Source organism: Gopherus flavomarginatus, chromosome 9 (genome assembly GCF_025201925.1).
Source record: "Gopherus flavomarginatus isolate rGopFla2 chromosome 9, rGopFla2.mat.asm, whole genome shotgun sequence".
Lineage (NCBI taxonomy): Eukaryota > Metazoa > Chordata > Testudines > Testudinidae > Gopherus > Gopherus flavomarginatus.
The window spans coordinates 77,300,933-77,322,023 of record NC_066625.1 but is presented as its reverse complement, the minus strand read 5'-3'; the positions used below and the strand labels follow the sequence as shown (position 1 = coordinate 77,322,023).

Genomic DNA, 21,091 nt, shown 5'->3' with positions numbered 1-21,091 from the left:
GAGGGGGGCCCGGGGCAGCCGGGCGGGGGCGGCGAGAGGGGCAGGCGGGTAGCGAGTGTGCGGGGCGACCAGGGGCCCCTGGGGTGGAATCGAGGAGGCCCCTGGGGAAGTTGTTGGCTCTGGGCTAGGGAGCCCCTCTAGCCATACGTGCGGGGGGCGGGGGGCGCAGCTGAGGGATAACAGCCTGTGTGCGGGTGGGGGGCTAGCTTGGGGGCGGGGAGGGAAGAGCAGGGTGTGAGCGGGATTGGGGGTTGCTGCCTGAGGCGCTTTGTGACTGGACCGCTCTTTCAGCGCAACATGACCTGTTCCCACAATGTGGTCTTTCTGCTGGATGTGGCCAGCTCCCTGCAGAAGAACCAGCTCCAGCTGGGCTGCCTGAGGATTCTCAACTACTTGGGCTGCAGGTTTGGCCTGGCCAAGGTCCGATGGGGCTTCAAATTCTTTGACTCGCTGGGCGCCCGAGGCAGAGCCTCACGGGTGGGTGATTTCCGTGAGCTTGGGCCCCGCAGCTGGGAAGACTTTGAGGAAGAACTGGAGACCAGGTTTGGGGTGCAGAGCCACAAATCTCACTTACCTGGCCCAGCGCCCAGAGCCACCCTCACCCAGAATGTGCTGAAGGAAACACTACTGGATTACCAGTGGGATCGACCTGAGATCACTTCACCAGCCAAACCATTCTTGAGAAGCCAGAAGAGCAGGTTGATTGTGGCCCCAGATGAGCCACTTGAGAGCCACATGCCCTCTGAGGGCTTTGTGAATGCCATCTTTCTTTTCTCTCCCTGCCCGCATTCTCAGAGGGAGCTACTGCAGTTTGTATCTGGAAGTGATTCCTGCTGTGATTCGCCCTCTTCTCAAGAGGTGGCAGAGAAACTCTTACCCAAGAGAGTCCAGGAAATGATTGCAGGCCAGAAAATTACTCTGTATTGGGTGGACACTGCTGAATGGTCTAAGGTAATGAGAGAGAATGCAGCAGAGTATTTAAGCCTAGCGATAGTATACCATCCTCTACCAGTTATCCAACTGCACAGGATGATGTCAGGTGGCTTTATAGTTTAACCTTTCGGTGGGAGGTGACTTTCATTACAAATGAAATGAGTAGAATTAGCTACTTATTAGTTAATGGGCATCCCTGCTCAGCTGAGGCCCATGACTGGAATGGCAATTCATCTTTGTTCAGATTTAGGTACACTGGAAGATGGCAAATTGTGACAAACTGCTTATTTGTGGGATGTCTCATCCACTGAATTAAGTAGGAGTGCAGATGCTTAAATACGTGGGTGCCTAAATTCAGGCATCCAAGCTTAAAAACTGGCCGTGCCTTGTTAAATAGGGATGATAATACCTTCCTTGCAAGGTGGTTGTGAGGATTTGCTAGATAATGATTGTAAAGCACATGAAGAACCTGCTGTAATGAAGTGCCAAGTATAATTATGCATAAAAGTTAAGGATGCAGGAAGCTAGATTTAAGAAGGAAAAAGACAAAATAGGCCATTGCTTGCCCCAGTACCTTCTTAGACATTCTCTTGCAACATTTTCTCTAAAAACATGACAAATATTTAAATTTCCTGATAATGATAATTGTATTGCCAGAACTAACTTGTTTCCTTGTTTCATTTCAGGTGCTAGACTCTCCAGATCATGCTGGGTACTGGACAATCTTTGAACTGATCCGTCTGGTGGGGGGCACCATTTTGCCATCTGAGACCTTAATTCAGGGTTTGAGTCACCGCAGAACAGAGGCAGCCCCTCCCTTTTGTAGAGAGTCCAGCTCTGCTAAGCCACAGTTTGTGCCATGGACCACAATCCTGCCCTTTGCTTCAACCTTGAACTGTCTGCTCTCTAAGCCTTCTGTATTCCAAGCATCATTCCCGCAGCAGGAAGGAGCATTATTCCTCAGCAAGCATGGTAATGGAAGGGGTGGCTAGGCTATAATTAATAATGGATTCTGTGTTAGAGACCAGAGCCATGAGGCTTTCCTCTTGCTAAGAGCACATGAAGAGGACTCCAGTTATTTAAGGAGATCTCAAATGATGAAAGTAAAATAGAAAGACAGCACCTTTGAACAAACTCCAAAAGGGCCACTCATATGTGAGCCAACAAAACTAGGCTTGGAAGGATTAAGTTTTTATGGGTAAATGTCAGTTTCACCATATGCACATAAACCAAAGAAACAGTATTTCCATCTATAATAATCAAAATTTACGGATGGATGAAGTATGAAAAATGCTTCTTGAGAACTTCTTAGAGTTTGATTCCAGGGTATTTATGGTGTGTATATTGACATGTGATGTTGATGAATTGTATTATCAGTTATAAAGCTTTAACTTTTTGAATCTGTCTGCCATTAAATAATTAGTGTCTGACTTCCTCTATTGTTTGACCGCCCCCCATAATTTTCCTCATTGTGAAAACTTAAATTAATAAAAAAATAAAAATGCTTTAAAATAAACTAATATCCGTTGACATAAAAAAATACAAATTTAATTCTGTCCAGCCAAAATATAACTGTCGGACTCTGTTGCGCTGTTTCTGAATGAATACAGATAAGTAATGGACAGGAGCCTGATTTGGGACCTTGTGAAGTACTTGTACCTATTGCAGAGCCTTGTGGACATGCACGTGTGTGGGTTCCTGTGTGGAGATCCCCTCTCTTTAATCTGTACCACTTTTCCTTTGCTTTCCTTTGGCCAAAGAGAGCTGAATGGGAGACCTCCTTCAAAGCTGATCAGATCAGCTTGCAGGTGTAGCTTTCCAAGGGATATGCAGTGCTTGTTTTTCCCTAACATGAGCTGAGTTTGCTGTTTCTACAGTGCTCTCAGCCCTTGTGCTCAGGACCACAAAAGTTCAGATCTTCCCTGTGGTCCCATAGCATACTTACCACAGAGCCACTGCCTGCCTAATCTATGAGCTTTTTGTACTCTTGCTGCTCAGTCTTCTGTTCCTTCACCCATTGTTTTTTTTTTTTTTTTCATCCTTAATAGGAGTAGAGAAGCAGTGGAGATGTGCAGTGATTTTGGAGCCCATAGCCATGAACCAGAGACACTTCCAGAGTCCAGTCAGCATCTTCCTGAAAGGCACCTTGACAGACTGGAATTTGGTGAAGGCTGACAGCTTCCTCACTGAGAGCTGGATACTGCAGAGCTCCCAGGCAGGACAATCAGAACAAGACACATTGTTTCAACAGCTTGTAAGATGGCTACTTACTGAAGAACTACACATGGTAAATGTTCCTTCCTGTACTTAGCTCTCTAGAATTTGCCAAGAAATAGCAGAAACTCATATTATAGTGAGGAGGGCATCTTAGTAGTTTGATAAATATTATGATAGCCTGCTCCACAAACTCATTTTTTATTCTAAATGTGGAAACTTTAAAAACAAATTTCAGTCTCTAACCTAGTTGTGAGCTGCCCCTTCTGCCTTCCGAAGGCTGTTTAGTATGTCTGTGTATTTCTAGATAACCTAGATGTCTTTTCCCTTCATGTAGATTGCTGAAGTGTCTCCATCTGAAGTTTGGTTCCCCCACACTGGAATTTTATCCCCGCTCTCTGACACTGTTGCAGTCCTTACTCTATTCTGCACTGAAAAGGCTGCTGAAGTTCAGAGATGTCTCCTCCAAGGAGCTGTGACCGAGAGTTCTTCCCAGGACTATGCCTTTCATCTCCCAGAAGTTGTGAGCAGTGTGTTGAGTCAAGTTGATACTTCAATCAGAGATGATCTCACTAGTTCTGGTAAGTGTGTAGAATGCAAAATGAATCTCCTTTGGGTAGTCCCTAGGTCTGAATTCTTAGAGATTGAAAATTGATGTTCCTAGTGGAGTGTCTCTGGGTGATGAGGCTTGCTCCCTCTGGCTATCTGCCAGGGTCCAAGTTTGCTGGACCCCAGGCTACGGTGGTGCTGGTGAGTGTTGTTGTTGACTGTGCATTTGCTTTACTACGCTTATTGGTAAGGCTCGGTGACGTGCCAGGTAGTAGAAGGCTTTGGGAGTGCTGAGGCCACTTGAAATTTCCTTAGTTTCATTCTAACTTTTGCCTTTCTGTCCAGAAGAGACTTCAGTCCCAGAGTGGGTCCAGCAAGAACTGTCACGTGCAGATGGCTGGAATCCTGCAGTAGTTGAAGGGTGGTACTCTCTATCGAACATCTGTGGAGCAAGTTCAGATTTAATGGAGTCATTCAGGTAATTCTCTTTGACCTATCCCTGTATATCATTTAGACATTGTTACTTTAGTCCAGGGAATGTCACTTACACTTCTCTAACTAGTCTCTAAAACTCTACATGATTATCTAATACTTGCATTGTTTGTTAAATAGGTAGATGTTACTGTACCTGCTTTACAGAGGAGTAAGAACTAGGGCAGGAATCCAGGAATCCTCACTAGTGCTCCCTTGTTCTAAAAACTAGACCAGCAGTTCTCAAACTGTGGGTCGGGAACCTATTTTAATGGTGTCATCAGGGCTGGTTTAGACTTGCTGGGGCCTAGAGCTGAAACTGAATGAAGCCTGAGCCCCAAGGCCAAAGCTGAAGCCTGAGGGTTTCAGTGCTAGGTGATGGGGCTCAGATTACAGAACCCTTGCCTGGGACTGAAGTGCTTTGGCTTTGCCCTGCCCATCCCCAAGGTAGCAGGGCTCTGGCAGGTTCAGACTTTGGTTCCCACTCCTTCCATCATGTAGGAATTTTTGTTGTCAGAGAGGAGCCACGGTTCAATGAAGTTTGAGAACCGCTGAACTAGACCTATGGCCTTTGATGCTGTGATGATAGGTATTTCTAGGACACCAAAATGAGACAGAGATACTGCAGACTTCACTCCTTAAGATTTAATAAAATCCAGGGCAATACAGTGAAGTCAACTGGCTCATTAAGAAGGACCTTTCTTCCTATTTATGCTTACTGGTGCCCTGTGAATGCTGACTGACTATAGTGAAATCCTCCTAAAGGGCTTGCTGTATGAAACATGCAAAAATACTTACGGAGGGTTGGGATATGATTAGATTATCTGAAACTGTGTTCTTGGCATTGGTCGGTGACGTGTCCTATGAGAGGAATTCTTATTTTTTTCTGAGCGTCACCTGCTTAGCATAAATGAAAAATGTTTTCCTTTTTCTCTGTGCCAGCACACACACCCTAGGCAAGGTTTTGAGAGCAAGCGGTTTGGAGAAAGTGGGGGTTCTCTAATAGGTAGTGTGCAGGGGATCAGGCTGAACTTTCCTGAGATGAGGGTGGGTGGGCAACCTGCAGTGGGAGTAAGGAATTCCTCTCATTCCTTGCTTCTGCTGACATCTGTTTTTAATTGCTTTGACTTTTGTACAGGCTGCTGCAGGCTGTTTCTGCTACTGAGAAGGAAGAGGCCTCCCAGCCTGAAATGGAGCTGACACACTGTCTGTCTGAGTTCTACCAGAGAAAATCTAGTGAAGCATCTGCCACAGCTGAGCCAAGGGACCACAAAAAAAGACGTATGTCTAGACTAGGATTGTGTGAGTGCTGAGCCTTCCCATCATCCTATGGTCTTCTGCGTTTTGCAGCAACATTCTTGTTAACATGAAATTTGAACACCTGACCTTCCCTGAGCAAAGGCACAGTTCTGAGCTGCCTCAGATGGTGGCAGTGGAGCGGGTTTATTAAAGGGCAATGTTATTTATGCATAAAATGAACCCTGAGCCCTAGTTGGAGCCAAGCAAAGCTGTAGTTATTGGCAAAACCATTTTCAATAACCATGCAATATGCAAATCTCTGCACTTTAGTTGCCTATTCCTTCTGGACATTTCATCTATATGCCCGCAACTAACATGACATCACATCTTCTTCATTTTGTTCTAATTTTAAAAAATTAAGAAAACATTTTAACCAACTTTCTTCTCATAATATTTAAGCATTAGACATTTCAGTATAATAATTCAGGGATACTTTATGAATGTCTTATAGGGAATTAGCAGCCCATTTTCAGGGGAAGTTTACCTAGCTGGGATATAGTGGTGGAGTTATATAAATAAGAAGCAGCCTCATATTACAGAAATTGAATTCTTTCTGACATAGGGAAGGATGCGTTAGTCTCTAATGCAGAACTAGGGTTTTTACCCAGTTAAGCAGCTCCACTCTGGGAGCGTCTGAATCATATAATCCCTGTAGAGCTATTTCTCAGTGACATTTCAGTTAATATGCAGATTTCTATACTCTGTATTATAAACCCTCTGCTCTAATTAGACTCTGTACTCAGGATTTTCAAGCTGTTTGCCTGCAACAAATATACCACTTAATCATCATTCTCTCTTTACTGAAGCAGAAAATCTCTAAAATGTCCTTTAAAAATTAGGAGAAAATGCCCAAAAAGCACTGAAAAATGCGGTTTGCTTTTTAAAATTAAAAAACTGTTTACAAGTCAGCCGGCGATTCTCCCCACCGTAACTCATATATATGGATTTATATTGTCTGTCCTTCACTGTTGGTAAACAAAAATGTATTGAAATTATTCAGAAGACATGAGCCTGATTCTTAAGAAGAAAGAGGCTGAGGAAAGGGAGATAGGAATAAAAGAACCTTTAAAGAATTTTAAATTTTTTAAGGAATTTTCCCCTCCTCAATTTGAGAGCCCGTTTTGAAACAACAGACTGGGGAAACCTTTTTGTTAAGCTGGTAAAAATCATGTTCTGAGCTAGAAACAGTTTGGCTTCTAGCCTGGACTTAGTCCAGGATGCAACTGTTGTCTTGAAAACAGGAATCTGAGCTTGCTCTAACGTTCCTCTCCTTGTGTAACGTGGTACTCTCATCCTTACTCTAAAACGAAGCTGCTTACCCTTGGCTCCTTTTTGAATCACTAGTGGGTTTGCCCCTCTAGTACCATTTCTCTTATAGAAAGCACTGAGCACAGTCCAAAAGCCAGGTGCCCGGAATAATTGTTTGAGAGCAATGTACCTATACATTACAATTAGGTTGCGTATGTGTATTGCATACGTTCCAAGATCATAGTGTGGCAAGCTAACTGAAAACAGTTAGCAGTCTCTGTTCTTTCCTAGGTGAACTGGAGATTCACTCTTCAAAAAGGAGGCTGAGCCTAGTGAAACAGTCAGAACCACCTGCCTGAGTCTTTCCCTCATGTCCTGAATTCATATTGCCCCATCACTGTGCCGAGGGAAGCTAACATTGCTGTATTGAAATTTACATTTTAAACAACCAAAAATTGAATTCCAACTTCTCTGTGTCTGATGAGAATTTAACCTTTTGTGATCCTGCAGGGGGGGTCCCCCGGACTCCCGTCAGACAGAAGATGAAGACCATGTCCCGCTCCCTGCAGATGTTGAATGTAGCAAGGCTGAATGTAAAGGCACAAAAGTTTCAGCCAGACGGAGTGCCATCAGCAGCTGGTGACAAGGTACCCCAGAAGCTGTTACGGAGATCAGATGATAAGCTGGAAGAAAATCGAAGAGTGCTGAAAATCTCCATAGGTACATGTCAGACTGGTTTATCAGCTCTGATGTTTGTGATGGGGCAGAGCAGAGCAATTAGGTAAAGTGCGCAGCTAGGCAGCAGATTCAGGTTTGGGGCACTCTCTTGAGATTCCATCTCTTCACGGCAGTGGAGGTGAAGATCTTTCCCTCTTGAGGTTTGCTTTTTAGACCTTTATACTGACCTATTGTACTGCATAATTGTAGCATAGGATGTGGTTAGTTACTCCTCCAGTTGCAAAATAATTGAAAGCAATGTGAGACTGCATAAGGGAGGAAATAAAGATGTCCAAGCATCTAGGTGCAGGTGGAAATAGACCCATATTCATTAGTTATGCCCATGAAATGGGGGGTTTCTTGTCTTAAGCATTATTCTGAGGCAAGGAAAGGCCCTGTGAAGCTACCTCTGGTGTTGATCTATTCCTGTCCTCCATCTTGGGATTTTGAGGAGGAATGTGACTGGGTGGCACTGAGGCTAAAGCCCCAGGAGCCCAGGCAGGATTTCATTTTAATCTGGTGTGTTGGTTTTTGTTTTCATAATTTGGAAGTGAAGGCTGTGCCAGCTACAGTACTATAGCTTTTTACTGGTATTATGTATAGCAGAGGTGGGAAAACTATGGCCCCCGGGCCGCATCTGGCCCACGGGACCCTCCTGCCCAGCCCCTGAGCTCCTGCCTGAGAGGCTAACTCCCAGCCCTTCCCCCCACTGTTCCCTACAGCCTCAGCTCACTGTGCCGCTGGCGCAATGCTGTGGGTAGCGGGGCTGCAAGCTCCTGGGGCAGCGCAGCTTCAGAGCCCGGCCTGACCTGGTGCTCTGTGCCGTGCTGTGGCGTGGCTAGCTCCAGCTGGGCGGTGTGGCTGTAGTGCTGCCAGCCATCGGTGCTCCAGGCAGTGCGGTAATGGGGCAGGGAGAGTTGGATAGAGGGCAGGGGAGTTCAGGGTGGTGGTCTGGGGCGGGGTTGTGGATAGAGGTTGGGGTGGGGGGGAATAGGGGTTTGAATGGTGGCAGGGATCTGGGGGGGGCAGTCAGGAAGGAGAGGAGGTTGGATGGGGGGCGGGGGCGATCAGGGGACAGGGAGAAGGGGTAGTTGGATGGGGCAGGGGTCCCGGGGGGGGTGCATCAGAAATGAGAGGAGGGGTTGAATGTGGTAGCGGGGGGCAGTCAGAGACAGGGGTTCTGGGGGCTGTCGGGACAGGGAGCAGGGGATGTGTGGATGGGGCAGGAGTCCGGGGGGCAGTGGGGGTTGAATAGGGGGCAGGGCCAGGCCATGCCTGGCTGTTTGGGGAGGCACAGGCTCCCCTAACTGGCCCTCCATACAATTTCCAAAACCCGATGTGGCCCTCAGGCCAAAAAGTTTGCCCGTTCCTGATGTTTAGGAATAGTCCTGTGTACATGTGGGGAGGTTAGCATAGCGCCTGCCACTCCAGACACTGGGTCTTTCAGGGCCTTGCTGCCCTTGGGGCTTGGTGTCTGTCACTGGCATATTAGAGGTAGTCTGGAAGCCTGTTTTGGTCTGAGAAGGTCTAAGAGCTTTATCGGTTCACCTGTCTTGGGTCTGAGTTGAGGATTTCTGAGGGACTTCTTTCGTAAATCTTCTGTTGGCCTGATCGTCATGTTGCAAGAGAAAAGACGGTTACTCACCTTTGTAACTGTTGTTCTTCGAGATGTGTTGCTCACATCCATTCCAGTTAGGTGTGCGCGCCGCGCGTGCACGTTCGTTGGAAACTTTTTACCCTAGCAACTCCAGTGGGCCGGCAGGTCGCCCCCTGGAGTGGCGCCGCCATGGCGCTCAATATATATCCCTGCCGGCCCACCCGCTCCTCAGTTCCTTCTTGCCGGCTACTCCGACAGTGGGGAAGGAGGGCGGGTGTGGAATGGATGTGAGCAACACATCTCGAAGAACAACAGTTACAAAGGTGAGTAACCGTCTTTTCTTCTTCGAGTGATTGCTCACATCCATTCCAGTTAGGTGAATCCCAAGCCATACCTAGGCGGTGGGGTCGGAGTGAGAAGTAGCGGCATGGAGCACTGCAGATCCGAAGGACGCATCCTCTCTTGACTGCTGGACCAGGGCGTAGTGGGAAGCAAAAGTGTGGACCGATGACCAGGTCGCTGCCCGACAGATTTCCTGGATGGGCACACGGGCGAGGAAAGCCAGCGACGACGCCTGCGCCCTGGTAGAATGCGCAGTCACCCGGCCCGTAGGGACGTGGGCCAAGTCATAGCAGGTCCTGATACAGGACGTTACCCATGAGGATAACCTCTGGGAGGAGATAGGAAGTCCCTTCATGCGGTCCACTACCGCCACGAAAAGCTGGGGGGATTTGCGGAAGGGCTTGGTCCTCTCCACATAGAACGCGAGAGCCCTACGGACATCAAGCGAGTGGAGCTGCTGCTCCCTGCCTGAGGAGTGAGGTTTCGGGAAAAAAACCGGAAGGAATATCTCTTGGCTGATGTGGAAGGACGAGACTACCTTGGGGAGAAAGGCAGGGTGTGGCCTCAGCTGCACCTTATCTTTGTGGAAGACTGTATACGGGGGGTCCACCACAAGGGCCCGGAGTTCCGACACCCGCCTAGCTGAGGTGATAGCTACTAAAAAGGCAGTCTTCCAAGAGAGGTAAAGCAGGGAGCAAGTAGCTAACGGCTCAAAGGGGGGTCCCATGAGCCGAGACAACACCAAGTTAAGATCCCAGGTTGGAGCAGGGAGTCGGACGTTAGGGTATAAACGTTCCAGTCCCTTAAGGAATCTAGACACCGTCGGGTGAGAAAAAACAGAGCGACCATCCGCACCCGGGTGAAAGGTGGAGATAGCTGCCAGGTGGACCCGCAACGACGATATCGCCAGACCCTGCTGTTTGAGGGACCAAACGTAGTCTAAGATATTGGCCACCGAAACTTCCATAGGGCGGAGATCTCTCTCCACGCACCAACAGGAGAAACGCTTCCACTTGGCCGAGTATGTCGCTCTCGTGGAAGGCTTCCTGCTGCCCAAAAGCACCTCCCTCACCGGTGTGGAGCAGCGCAGTTCAGAGCCGGTCAGCCACGCAGGAACCACGCCGCTAGGTGCAGCGACTGCAGGTCTGGGTGACAGAGGGTCCCGTGCTCCTGGGTAATCAGGTCCGGGTGAAGGGGCAGGGGAACTGCGTCGGCTATGGCCAGGTCCAGCAGCATGGGGTACCAATGCTGCCTGGGCCACGCCGGGGCTACCATGATCACGCGAGCCCTGTCCCTGCGCACCTTCAGAAGGACCTTGTGAACCAGAGGAAACGGGGGAAACGCGTAGTACAAGTGGGTCGACCACGGAATAAGGAAGGCATCCGCTATCGACCCGGGCTCCCTGCCCTGAAAGGAGCAGAACGCCTGGCACTTCTTGTTCCCCCCGGACGCGAAGAGGTCCACACGGGGATAACCCCACCTCTGGAAGATGGAGAGAGCGACGTCCGGGCGAAGGGACCACTCGTGCGATAGGAAGGATCTGCTCAAGTGATCCGCCAGCGTGTTCCGTACTCCGGGGAGGAAGGAAGCCATGAGGTGAATGGAATGGGCTACACAAAAGTCCCAGAGTCGCATCGCCTCGTGACACAGGGGAGAGGATCTGGTGCCGCCCTGCTTGTTGACATAGTACATGGTCGTCGTGTTGTCGGTAAACACCGCGACACAACGACCTTGAAGCTGATGGCAGAAAGTTTGACAAGCAAGGCGGACCGCTCTCAACTCCCGCATGTTGATGTGCAACCTCACCTCCTGCGGGGACCACAGGCCCTGCGTTCTCAGGGTTCCCAGGTGGGCCCCCCAGCCTAGGTCTGAGGCATCCGTTGTCAGGGACACCGAGGGCTGAGGTGGGTGGAAAGGGAGCCCCGCACACAGTACGGACTGGTCTAGCCACCAGTCGAGAGAATCTAACACCCCTTGGGGGATCGTGATCAGCATGTCTAGCGGCTGCCTTGCCGGCCGGTAATGTTCGATGAGCCACAACTGGAGGGGCCTCATGCGGAGCCGAGCATAACCGGTCACAAACGTGCATGCTGCCATGTGGCCTAACAGGGCTAGACATGTCCGCACTGATGTCAAGGGGGCTGCCCGCAGTCGTTGAACGATCGCCGACAATGCCTGGAACCTCGGCAACGGCAGAAGAGCCCTGGCCACGGTGGCGTCCAGGACGGCCCCGATGAACTCCACCCTCTGCGTGGGAATCAGGGTGGACTTGTCCATGTTGATCAAGAGGCCCAAAGTAGCAAACAGGCCGGTGATCACGCGGACGTGGCTGCAAACTTGCCGTTCCGACGTGCCCCGAATTAACCAATCGTCTAGGTAAGGGAACACGTGGATACGACTGCGTCGAAGATGTGCCACAACAACTGCCATGCATTTTGTAAATACTCTCGGGGCCGTAGAAAGGCCAAATGGGAGGACTGCAAATTGGTAGTGAAAGGGGCCCACCACGAAACGAAGGAAACGTCTGTGGTGTGGCCAAATGGCAATGTGAAAATAAGCGTCCTGCATGTCGAGGGCGGCGTACCAGTCTCCCGGATCCAGGGATGGGATAATGGTCCCCAGGGATACCATGCGGAACTTCAACTTCACCAGGTACTTGTTGAGCTCTCGCAAGTCGAGGATAGGCCTGAGGCCTCCCTTGGCCTTGGGGATCAGAAAGTAACGGGAATAAAACCCCTTGCCTTTCTCGTTTTACGGAACCACCTCTATAGCTCCTTTGTTGAGGAGCGTCTGTACCTCCTGTCGAAGGAATTGCTCGTGAGAGGGGTCCCTGAAGAGGGACGAGGAAGGGGGGCGGGAAGGAGGAAATGATATAAACTGCAGGCGGTATCCCGTCTGCACCGTGCGTAAGACCCAGCGGTCCGATGTTATTTGGGTCCACGCCGGGAGGAAAAACGAAAGGCGGTTGGAAAACGGGGGGGAAGGATCCGTGGGGGAAACTGTTACTGCGCCCTCGGGCGCACCTTCAAAATGAAGGCTTGGGTCCAGGCGGGGGCTTAGAGGAGCCTTGGTTCTGCCCCCCTTGGTTCCCCGAATGCCTGCGCCTTCCATTCCTGCCACGGCGCCTATTAAGGTCCTGCCGTTGGCGGAACTGGGAATATGGCCTGCGCTGCTGCTGCTGCTGAGGCCGGAAGGGTCTGCGCTGCGTTCCCGGTGTGTGCATCCCGAGGGAGCGCATAATGACCCGATTGTCCTTTAGACTCTTAAGTCTGGGGTCTGTCTTTTCGGAAAACAGGCCCTGGCCTTCGAACGGGAGGTCCTGGATGGTATGTTGGAGCTCCGGAGGAAGGCCAGAGACCTGCAGCCAGGAGATACGGCGCATCGTTACCCCCGAAGCGAGGGTGCGGGCAGCCGAGTCTGCAGCGTCCAAAGAAGCTTGCAATGATGTACGTGCAACCTTCTTGCCCTCATCCAGGATGGCTGCAAATTCCTGGCGGGCGTCTTGCGGCAGCAGCTCTTTAAATTTGTCCGCTGCCACCCATGAGTTGAAAGCGTACCTGCTGAGCAGGGCTTGTTGGTTCGAAACCCTGAGCTGCAGCGCCCCAGCCGAGTATACTTTGCGTCCAAGGAGGTCCATTCGCCTGGCCTCCCTGGATTTGGGGGCTGGAGCTTCCTGCCCATGACGCTCGCTGTCATTTACCGACTGTACCACCAGGGAACACGGTGTCGGGTGGATATGGAGGTACTCATAGCCTTTAGAGGGGGCCATGTACTTCCTCTCGACACCCCTCGCCGTAGGGGGGGATGGAGGCCGGTGACTGCCAGATAGTATTGGCGTTGGCCTGGATGGTCCTTATGAAGGGTAGGGCGACCCTGGTGGGAGCATCCGATGAGAGGATGGTAATAATCGGATCCTCGATTTCCGAGACCTCCTCGGCTTGTAGGCTCAGATTCTGAGCTACTCGCCTGAGGAGGTCTTGGTGCGCCCTGAGATCCAGCGGGGGGGGGGCTATTGGAGGAGGTGCCAGCCACTGCTTCATCAGGGGAGGAGGATGAGGAGACCCCCGGCAAGAAAGTGTCTAATGGGGGGTCCCCCTCGGCCCTCGCCTCTGTCTCAGGAGCCAGAGCGGAGTCTTGCTGCTTGGACCCTTCCTCTCCATCCGGGGAGGGAGGGGGGCGAGACAACGAGGCTTCCGGCACCCTGTGCTCCGCCGTCGCAGGCCTAGCAGGAGGCTGTTGGGGGCCCTGGGCTTGATGGTATGCCCATGGGGTCCAAAACCCCCACTGCTGCGGGCCTTGGTCGTGTTGTGGCGGGTCCTGAAAGAGCGCCGCCTGCCGGTCGGTGCCCAGCGCATACCCACTGTCCGTTTGTGAGGAGACCGATGGCTGTCTAGAAGGCCACGGCGGGGCCAACCCTGGCTGGTAAGGGTCTGTGCGGGTTGGCAGCGACGATCTTCTCGGTGCCGGGGATCGGGACCGGGACCAGCCGCCGCTTCGGTGCCGGGGATCGGGACCGGGACCAGCCGCCGCTTCGGTGCCGGGATCGGGACCGGGACCGGCCGCCGCTTCGGTGCCGGGATCGGGACCGGGACCGGCCGCCGCTTCGGTGCCGGGAGGTCGACCGGTGCGGCGAGTGACGGCGGGACTGGCTCCTGGAGTCACGGTGCCGGTATCGGCGGCTGGAGTCAGACCGCGACCGCCTTGAGGTCGACCGGTGCCGCGAGTGCGACCGGTACCGCCGAGGGGAGCGGTGCCGGGACTGCGAGCGGCGATGAGATCTCGACCTGCTGTGACGTCGGGACCTGGACCGCGAGCGCGAGTCCCGAGACGGTGCCGACATCATGGGCTTCCCTCTAGATGCGACCCGCACCGGAGGTACCGGGGGTGGCAGCTGAGTAGGCTCTGTCAAGGCAATGAGGTCCCGTGCCGAGGCGAAGGTCTCCGGCGTGGATGGGACCAATATCTCAACCCCAGACCTTATGGGGGAGCTTGGCGGCACCGGACTCGACGGACCCGCCGGGCCCGGAGTCGACGGTGCCGGCGGCGCCGCGGCCGATGTTGAGGCCGGGCACTCCAGTCGGGTCTGCCTGGCCGGAGTAGCAGACGCTGACAGTCTTGGTTCTGCACCCGGTGCCGGGGAGTCTTTCCGGTGCCGGCACGATCCGGTGCCGGCGCCGAGATCACGGCCTGCGAAGCCGCCGGGTCAAGTGCCGCCTCCATAAGGAGAGTCCGGAGTCTTTGATCTCTCTCCTTTTTTGTCCTTGGCTTAAAAGCCTTGCAGATGCGGCACTTGTCCGATCTGTGCGATTCCCCCAGGCACTTCAGGCACGCGTCGTGGGGGTCGCTGGTAGGCATAGGCTTCTTGCAGGCCGCACACTGCTTGAAGCCCGGCGAACCAGGCATGAGCCCGGTGCCGGGTGCCGGGAAGGGCTAGAGCCCCCGGCGAACAACTATTTACACTTAATTACTACTATCTATACTTAACATTCTAACTAACAATTATAACAATAACGAGAGATAACTAGAGATAACAAGGAGAGCTAGGGACGTGGAGGACAGCTATGCCGCGCTCCACAGTTCCAACGACCGACACGGCGGTAAGAAGGAACTGAGGAGCGGGTGGGCCGGCAGGGATATATATTGAGCGCCATGGCGGCGCCACTCCAGGGGGCGACCTGCCGGCCCATTGGAGTTGCTAGGGTAAAAAGTTTCCGATGAACGTGCACGCGCGGCGCGCACACCTAACTGGAATGGATGTGAGCAATCACTCGAAGAAGAACTGCTGTTACAATCTCACTCTGTTACATGGGCCTGGTTATTGGAAAGGACAGCTGTATCTGCCCATTCGTTACCTCTTGCTTAGAGTTAGTTTGCTCTGCTTACCTTGCAGATTTCAAAACTGAGGAGGAGATGCTTTCCCATTTAACTGCAAATTACCAAGAAGCTGTAGTTAATGGAGAATTTCTGATGTTTGTGTGTGCACGGAATATGGTCACAGCTATTAAAAGCTTTCTGAAACCAAAAGATGCCAAAGAAAGAGAGGTAGGCAAATCTGTTGACAAATGCATATGCTGAGGCTGTGCTTTCAGTGACACAGGTCTCTCCAGTTATTTCCATATGTGGATAAAGATCTATGTCTCCAGGCTCTAAAACTCTAGAGATATGTGTTTGGTTAAAATTACATGCCAGGATCACGGCTGAAGTATGAGATTTAAGAAAAACTCACTAAATCCTAGAATTATTTCATTGTGTGTGTGTGTGTGTGTGTTAATGAGCCAGTTCACGTGCGCTCACACAAACCTGAGCTCTTCTGCCTGAACTGGCTCATTTATACAAGAATCAGACAGTTATAAGAAATGTACAAGGGAGTCGCATCTTACGCGGGGGTTAGGTTCTAAAGTCAGCGCGTAAGGCAAAAATTGTGTATAGTCAAACGCTCATTGAGTGGAATGGCGGGTGGAATTGCCTACACTACAGGTACAGTATTTAAATTGTTATTTTTCTCTTTTTTTGTTTTTTTTGCTGAGCACGTATAGTTAAAATCGCGTAAGTTAAATGCGCCTATGATGCGACTCCACTGTACTGCCATGGAGTTCTCTGGAAAATTGTAAACTAAAAACTGATTTGGTACTGATTCAAAAGAAAATGTATTTAAGTTCATATTTGAAGCAACAGTTGGAGAGTTGTGGGTTCATAAGGTTATTTAGAAACAAAAATTGGTCAGTTCACAAATGATTGAAGGGGGAGATACAAAATTCCAAAATTCTTTTGAGGATCCTCCAGTCAAAACCAGATCTATGTCTGCACACTTTCCTGCCTCTTAGTGCTTACATTAGCTACATTTTAGTACAGATAAACCCACATGTGTGGATGAACTGCAATGATATTGAATTGGTTTCCTTTCAGACACACCAGATTATTCATAAACATTAGAGATGGAAAAGGCCTGTTGTCACACTTAGTTCTTCCTTTGCCAGAGGCCAGTGCAGGATTGTTTGCCACAAGTGGCGGTGGCTTTTTTTTTAATCTCCTCCCACTAAAATGTCTGCCGCATCTGTTGGGAAATTATTCTACTGTCTGCTGTTCTCAGCCTGTGGCCCAATCAGCACATAGCTGTGGCCAGTGTGACTTCCTCAGGGCTATACAGGTTGTGTATATACTTTGTGGCTGAGGCCCACATAACACACACAGAGCTGCATATGTGGCCCACAATGGTAAATAGGATGAGAACCACTGGTCTAACTGATGTGTCTCAGGCAGGTTTTCCTGCTAGTCTAAGTTTTCCTTGCTTATCTTCATCCCATTACTCCTTATTGTACATTCTTGTACTACTTTACTAGCTTCAAGCCCTGGATTTTTTTATTGAGTTGTTTTCCATAGTATGGAACAAGTTAGAACGAGAACTTGCTGCATGATGAGAGAAAAAGTACCTTGGAGCCCCTGTGCTATGTTTCTGTGTATTTGCAGGTGGCCTGTCTGGACAGAGTCCGAAGTCATCTCCTGAAGACCAGCAAAACCCTCCGACAACAGTATGATGTCAATCCTGACAAGGAAACCAAAGTCAGAGAGTATGAGGCACATTATTCTATTTACTGCAACTTAAAAACCACTGCCATTTTGATTAGCTATTTTAGAGATCATTTTGCAGTACAACTAGAGCTGTATTACTATGGGCAAATCTTCTGGGATAATTTCTGTATCAAAGTGAGTGAATATCCACTGCAGTGAAAGCTTTACTACAGCAAGATACTACAGTGTTTGAGAGCATGTCACTCCTTTTAAGGAAAGAAAACTAACCAAATGAATTTTGTATTAATAACCCCCTCCTACTCCCCCAATCTTTGAATGCTCTAGTCAGTGAGCAGTAACATGAATGTGACTGTTTGACTAGAAAGAATGGTAATAAATTACTTACTGTTTCTGTGTAGGTGTCAGCTTCAGGTATTTCTGCGCCTTGAGATGTGTCTGCAGTGTCCGTCGCTACAGAGCAGCACAGATGAAATGGAGCAACTGGTGGAGGAGGCAAGTAAATAGGGCTGGGCTGGACTTCTAGATGGGAATGGAAATGGAAATGTTGATCTGGAACATGTAACTTTCCCAACCCAATTTTCTTTGCTCACACCATAACGCTGGTCTTGGAGTGTTTGATCTATGACACTTCTCCCCATCTGATCTTCTCTTACAGATGACCGATATGCTGCGCATTTTGTGTCTCACTGAAGACCCAGGGTACCTTACAAAGTTTCTTGAGGAAGTCTTAGTATCGTAAGTGCTTTATGGTGATGATTAAATATTAAATGTTATCACTGGAATATAGGCTTGGTTAGGTACCTGTCATAAGTAAATGGCAAACTTTTGAGCATGGATTTCAGGTAGCTTTGTAAAACTGTCATGAAAATGTACTAGCTCAGATGCAATCCACTTGCCATACTTTATCCTGATTGTTAAAGAAAAGATACGTGATATTTTACTTGCCCATCAAAAACGGCTATTTGCCTAGGGCGAGTAGAATTTTAAGGCATGATAAAGGGACAGGTACAAAAGTTGGAAGTGAAATCTCTCAGGGGTGGATTTTGTGGTTTTTACTACCTATTGTGTGTTTGACATGTTGTATTTAGGCTTGGAAGGGTTAAATTATTTTTTCCCCAGTGAGTGCTGATTTCACCATAGGCACACAAATTGATGAGAAATATTTACATGGATCTTAAAAGATGGTTACTCACCTTTGTAACTGTTGTTCTTCGAGATGTATTGCTCATATCCCTTCCAATTAGGTGTGCACGCACTGTGTGCACGTTCGTCGGAAGATTTTTACCCTAGCAACACTCGGTGGGTCAGCTGGGCACCCACTAAAGTGGCGCCGCTATGGCGCCGGATATATACCCCTGCTGGCCCAACCGCCTCTCAGTTCCTTCTTGCCGGCTACTCCGACAGTAGGGAAGAAGGGCGGGTTTGGAATGGATATGAGCAACACATCTCGAAGAACAGCAGTTACAAAGGTGAGTAACCGTCTTTTCTTCTTCGAGTGCTTGCTCATATCAATTCCAATTAGGTGATTCCCAAGCCTTACCTAGGCGGTGGGGTCAGAGTGAGACATTGCGGAATGCAAAACTGCTGAGCCAAAGGCTGCATCATCTCTGGACTGCTGAACCAATGCGTAGTGTGAGGCAAAGGTGTGAATGGAAGACCAGGTAGCAGTGCGACATATTTCCTGGATGGGACGTGGACGAGGAAAGCGGCAGATGAGGCTTGCGCCCGAGTAGAATGGGCGGTGAGACGGCTAGCCAGAATGTGAGCCAATTCATAGCATGTTCGGATGCAGGATGTCACCCAAGACAAAATTCGTTGGGAAGAGACCGGCATGCCTTTCATCCGGTCTGCCACGGCTACAGAGAGCTGGGGTGACAGTCAAAAGGGTTTGGTACTCATTTAAAAGGCAAGAGCCCTGCGGACATCCAAGGCATGTAGTTGTTGTTCCCAGTGCGATGAATGTGGCTTCGGGAAAAAAACTGAGAGAAAGATGTCTTGATTAACATGAAAGGCAGACACCACCTTAGGGAGGAATGCTGGGTGTGGTCACAGCTGTACCTTGTCCTTGTGGAATACTGTATACGGGGGAACCACTGTCAAAGCTCGAAGCTCTGATACTCGTCTTGCCGAGGTGATAGCGACAAGGAAGGCTGTCTTCCAGGAGAGGTACAGCAGTGAGCAGGTGGCTGGAGGCTCGAAAGGGGAACCCATGAGCTTGGCTAGCACCAAGTTGAGATCCCAAGTAGGGGTCGTCGGGCATCTGACTTGAGGGTACAACTGCTCCAATCCCTTAAGGAACCTGGAAGCTATGGGGTGAGGAAAGATTGAGCTGCCACTTTCCCCCGTGTGGAAGGCTGAAATAGCTGCGAGATGCACCCTTATAGAAGAGACCGCCAGGCCCTGCTCTTTGAGGGACCATAGGTAATCCAGGACAATGGGGACAGAAACCTGTCCGGGGATTAAGTTACTCTGAGCACACCAGTGGGAGAAACGCTTCCACTTGGAGAGATATGTTGTCCTTGTGGAAGGCTTCCTGCTGCCCAAGAGCACCTGTTGTACCGAGACGGAACAACGCAGTTCTGACAGGCTCAACCACGTAGCAGACATGCTGACAGATGAAGGGATTGCAGGTCTGGATGGTGAAGCCTGCCAAAGTCCTGTGTTATGAGGTCCGGCCAGAGTGGCAGGGGGATCAGGTCTGCCACGGAGAGGTCGAACAACAGGGTGTACCAATGCTGCCTCGGCCACAGTGGAGCAATGAGGATCAGGTGGGCTCTGTCCCTGCGGAGCTTGACTAAGACTCTGTAGACGAGCGGAAATGGTGGGAAGGCATAAAGTAGGTGCCTCTTCCACGGGATCAGGAATGCGTCTGAGAGGGAGCCTGGGGAGCATCCTTGGAAGGAGCAGAACACCTGGCATTTCCTGTTCTCTCGAGAGTCAAAGAGGTCTATGTGGGGAAAGCCCCACCTCCGGAAAACAGAATGGATAACGTCCGGGCATATCGACCACTCGTGAGACAGGAAAGACCTGCTGAGGTGATCTGCCAGAGTGTTCTGGACTCCTGGGAGAAAAGACGCTACCAAATCGATAGAGTGGGCTATGCAAAATTGCCAGAGGTGGATGGCTTCTTGATAGAGAAGAGAGGAGCATGCTCCGTCCCACTTGTTTATGTAAAACATGGCTGTTGTGTTGTCCGTGAACACTGATACACAACGGCCTTGTAGATGGTCCCGAAACACCTGGCATGCTAGACGGACTGCTCTCAGTTCCCTCACATTGATGTGCAGGGACAGCTCTTGGGGTGACCAGAGGCCTTGAGTGTGACGACTCCTGAGATGGGCACCCCAACCCAGAGATGATGCGTCTGTGGTTAGGGCTACCGAGGGTTGCGGTGGGTGGAATGGCATCCCTGCACAGACCAGAGAGGGGTCTAACCACCAAGTGAGGGAGTCGAGAACCTTCCTGGGGATAGTGAGCACCGAATCCAGACTGTCTCTGTGTGGACAGTATATTGAAGCCAGCCAGGTTTGGAAGGGATGGAGACGTAGTCTCACGTACTTGGTCACGAAGGTGCAGGAGGCCATGTGACCTACTAGGCCGAGGCAAGACCGCACCAACGTTATCGAAAAGCATTGAAGACTGTGAATTAATGAAGCCATTGTTTGAAAACGAGACTAGGGGAGGGCAGGCTCTGGCCAAACGGGAGTCCAGAACAGCGCCGATGAAGTCTATTCTCTGCGTGGGTGTGAGAGTAGACTTTTCTGTGTTGATCATGAGACCTAAGCTCCCGAAGAGGTCTCTTGACGATGCACAGGTGCTGCGATACTTGTGACCGAGAAGTCCCTCGAATAAGTCAGTCTTCGAGATATGGGAAGACGTGTACTCAACGATGCCTGAGGGAGGCGGCTACTACAGCCATGCATTTGGTGAAGACCCTTGGAGCTGTAGAAAGGCCAAAGGGAAGAACCGTGAACTGAAAGTGTTGGTGGTTGATCACAAAACGAAGATACCATCTGTGTGGTGGATAAATGACGATGTGGAAATAAGCGTCCTTCATGTCGAGGGCAGCATACCAGTCTCCCGGATCCAGGGATGGGATGATGGTCCCCATGGATGCCATGCGGAACTTCAACTTTATCAGGAATTTGTTGAGTTCTCGCAGGTCTAGGATTGGTCGTAGACCTCCCTTTG

General features: G+C 50.3%; 1 protein-coding gene across 2 annotated transcripts in view; it reads left to right on the top strand.

The window, feature by feature from the left end:
* The first annotated feature begins 220 nt into the window (after positions 1-220).
* The window catches only part of TICRR (TOPBP1 interacting checkpoint and replication regulator), a 42,282-nt gene continuing 21,411 nt past the window's right edge, over positions 221-21,091 (top strand). Inside the window, exons 1-11 of one of the 2 annotated variants that reach the window (XM_050967788.1) lie at positions 221-951; positions 1,620-1,905; positions 2,982-3,220; positions 3,485-3,728; positions 4,045-4,174; positions 5,306-5,448; positions 7,225-7,434; positions 15,261-15,412; positions 16,838-16,938; positions 17,299-17,392; positions 17,556-17,635. In XM_050967788.1, coding sequence (XP_050823745.1) covers positions 298-951; positions 1,620-1,905; positions 2,982-3,220; positions 3,485-3,728; positions 4,045-4,174; positions 5,306-5,448; positions 7,225-7,434; positions 15,261-15,412; positions 16,838-16,938; positions 17,299-17,392; positions 17,556-17,635 — 2,333 coding nt within the window. In that variant the 5' untranslated portion in view covers positions 221-297. Of the gene's footprint in view, positions 952-1,619; positions 1,906-2,981; positions 3,221-3,484; positions 3,729-4,041; positions 4,175-5,305; positions 5,449-7,224; positions 7,435-15,260; positions 15,413-16,837; positions 16,939-17,298; positions 17,393-17,555; positions 17,636-21,091 lie in introns of both variants that reach the window. The other variant, XM_050967787.1, reaches the window with a different exon arrangement.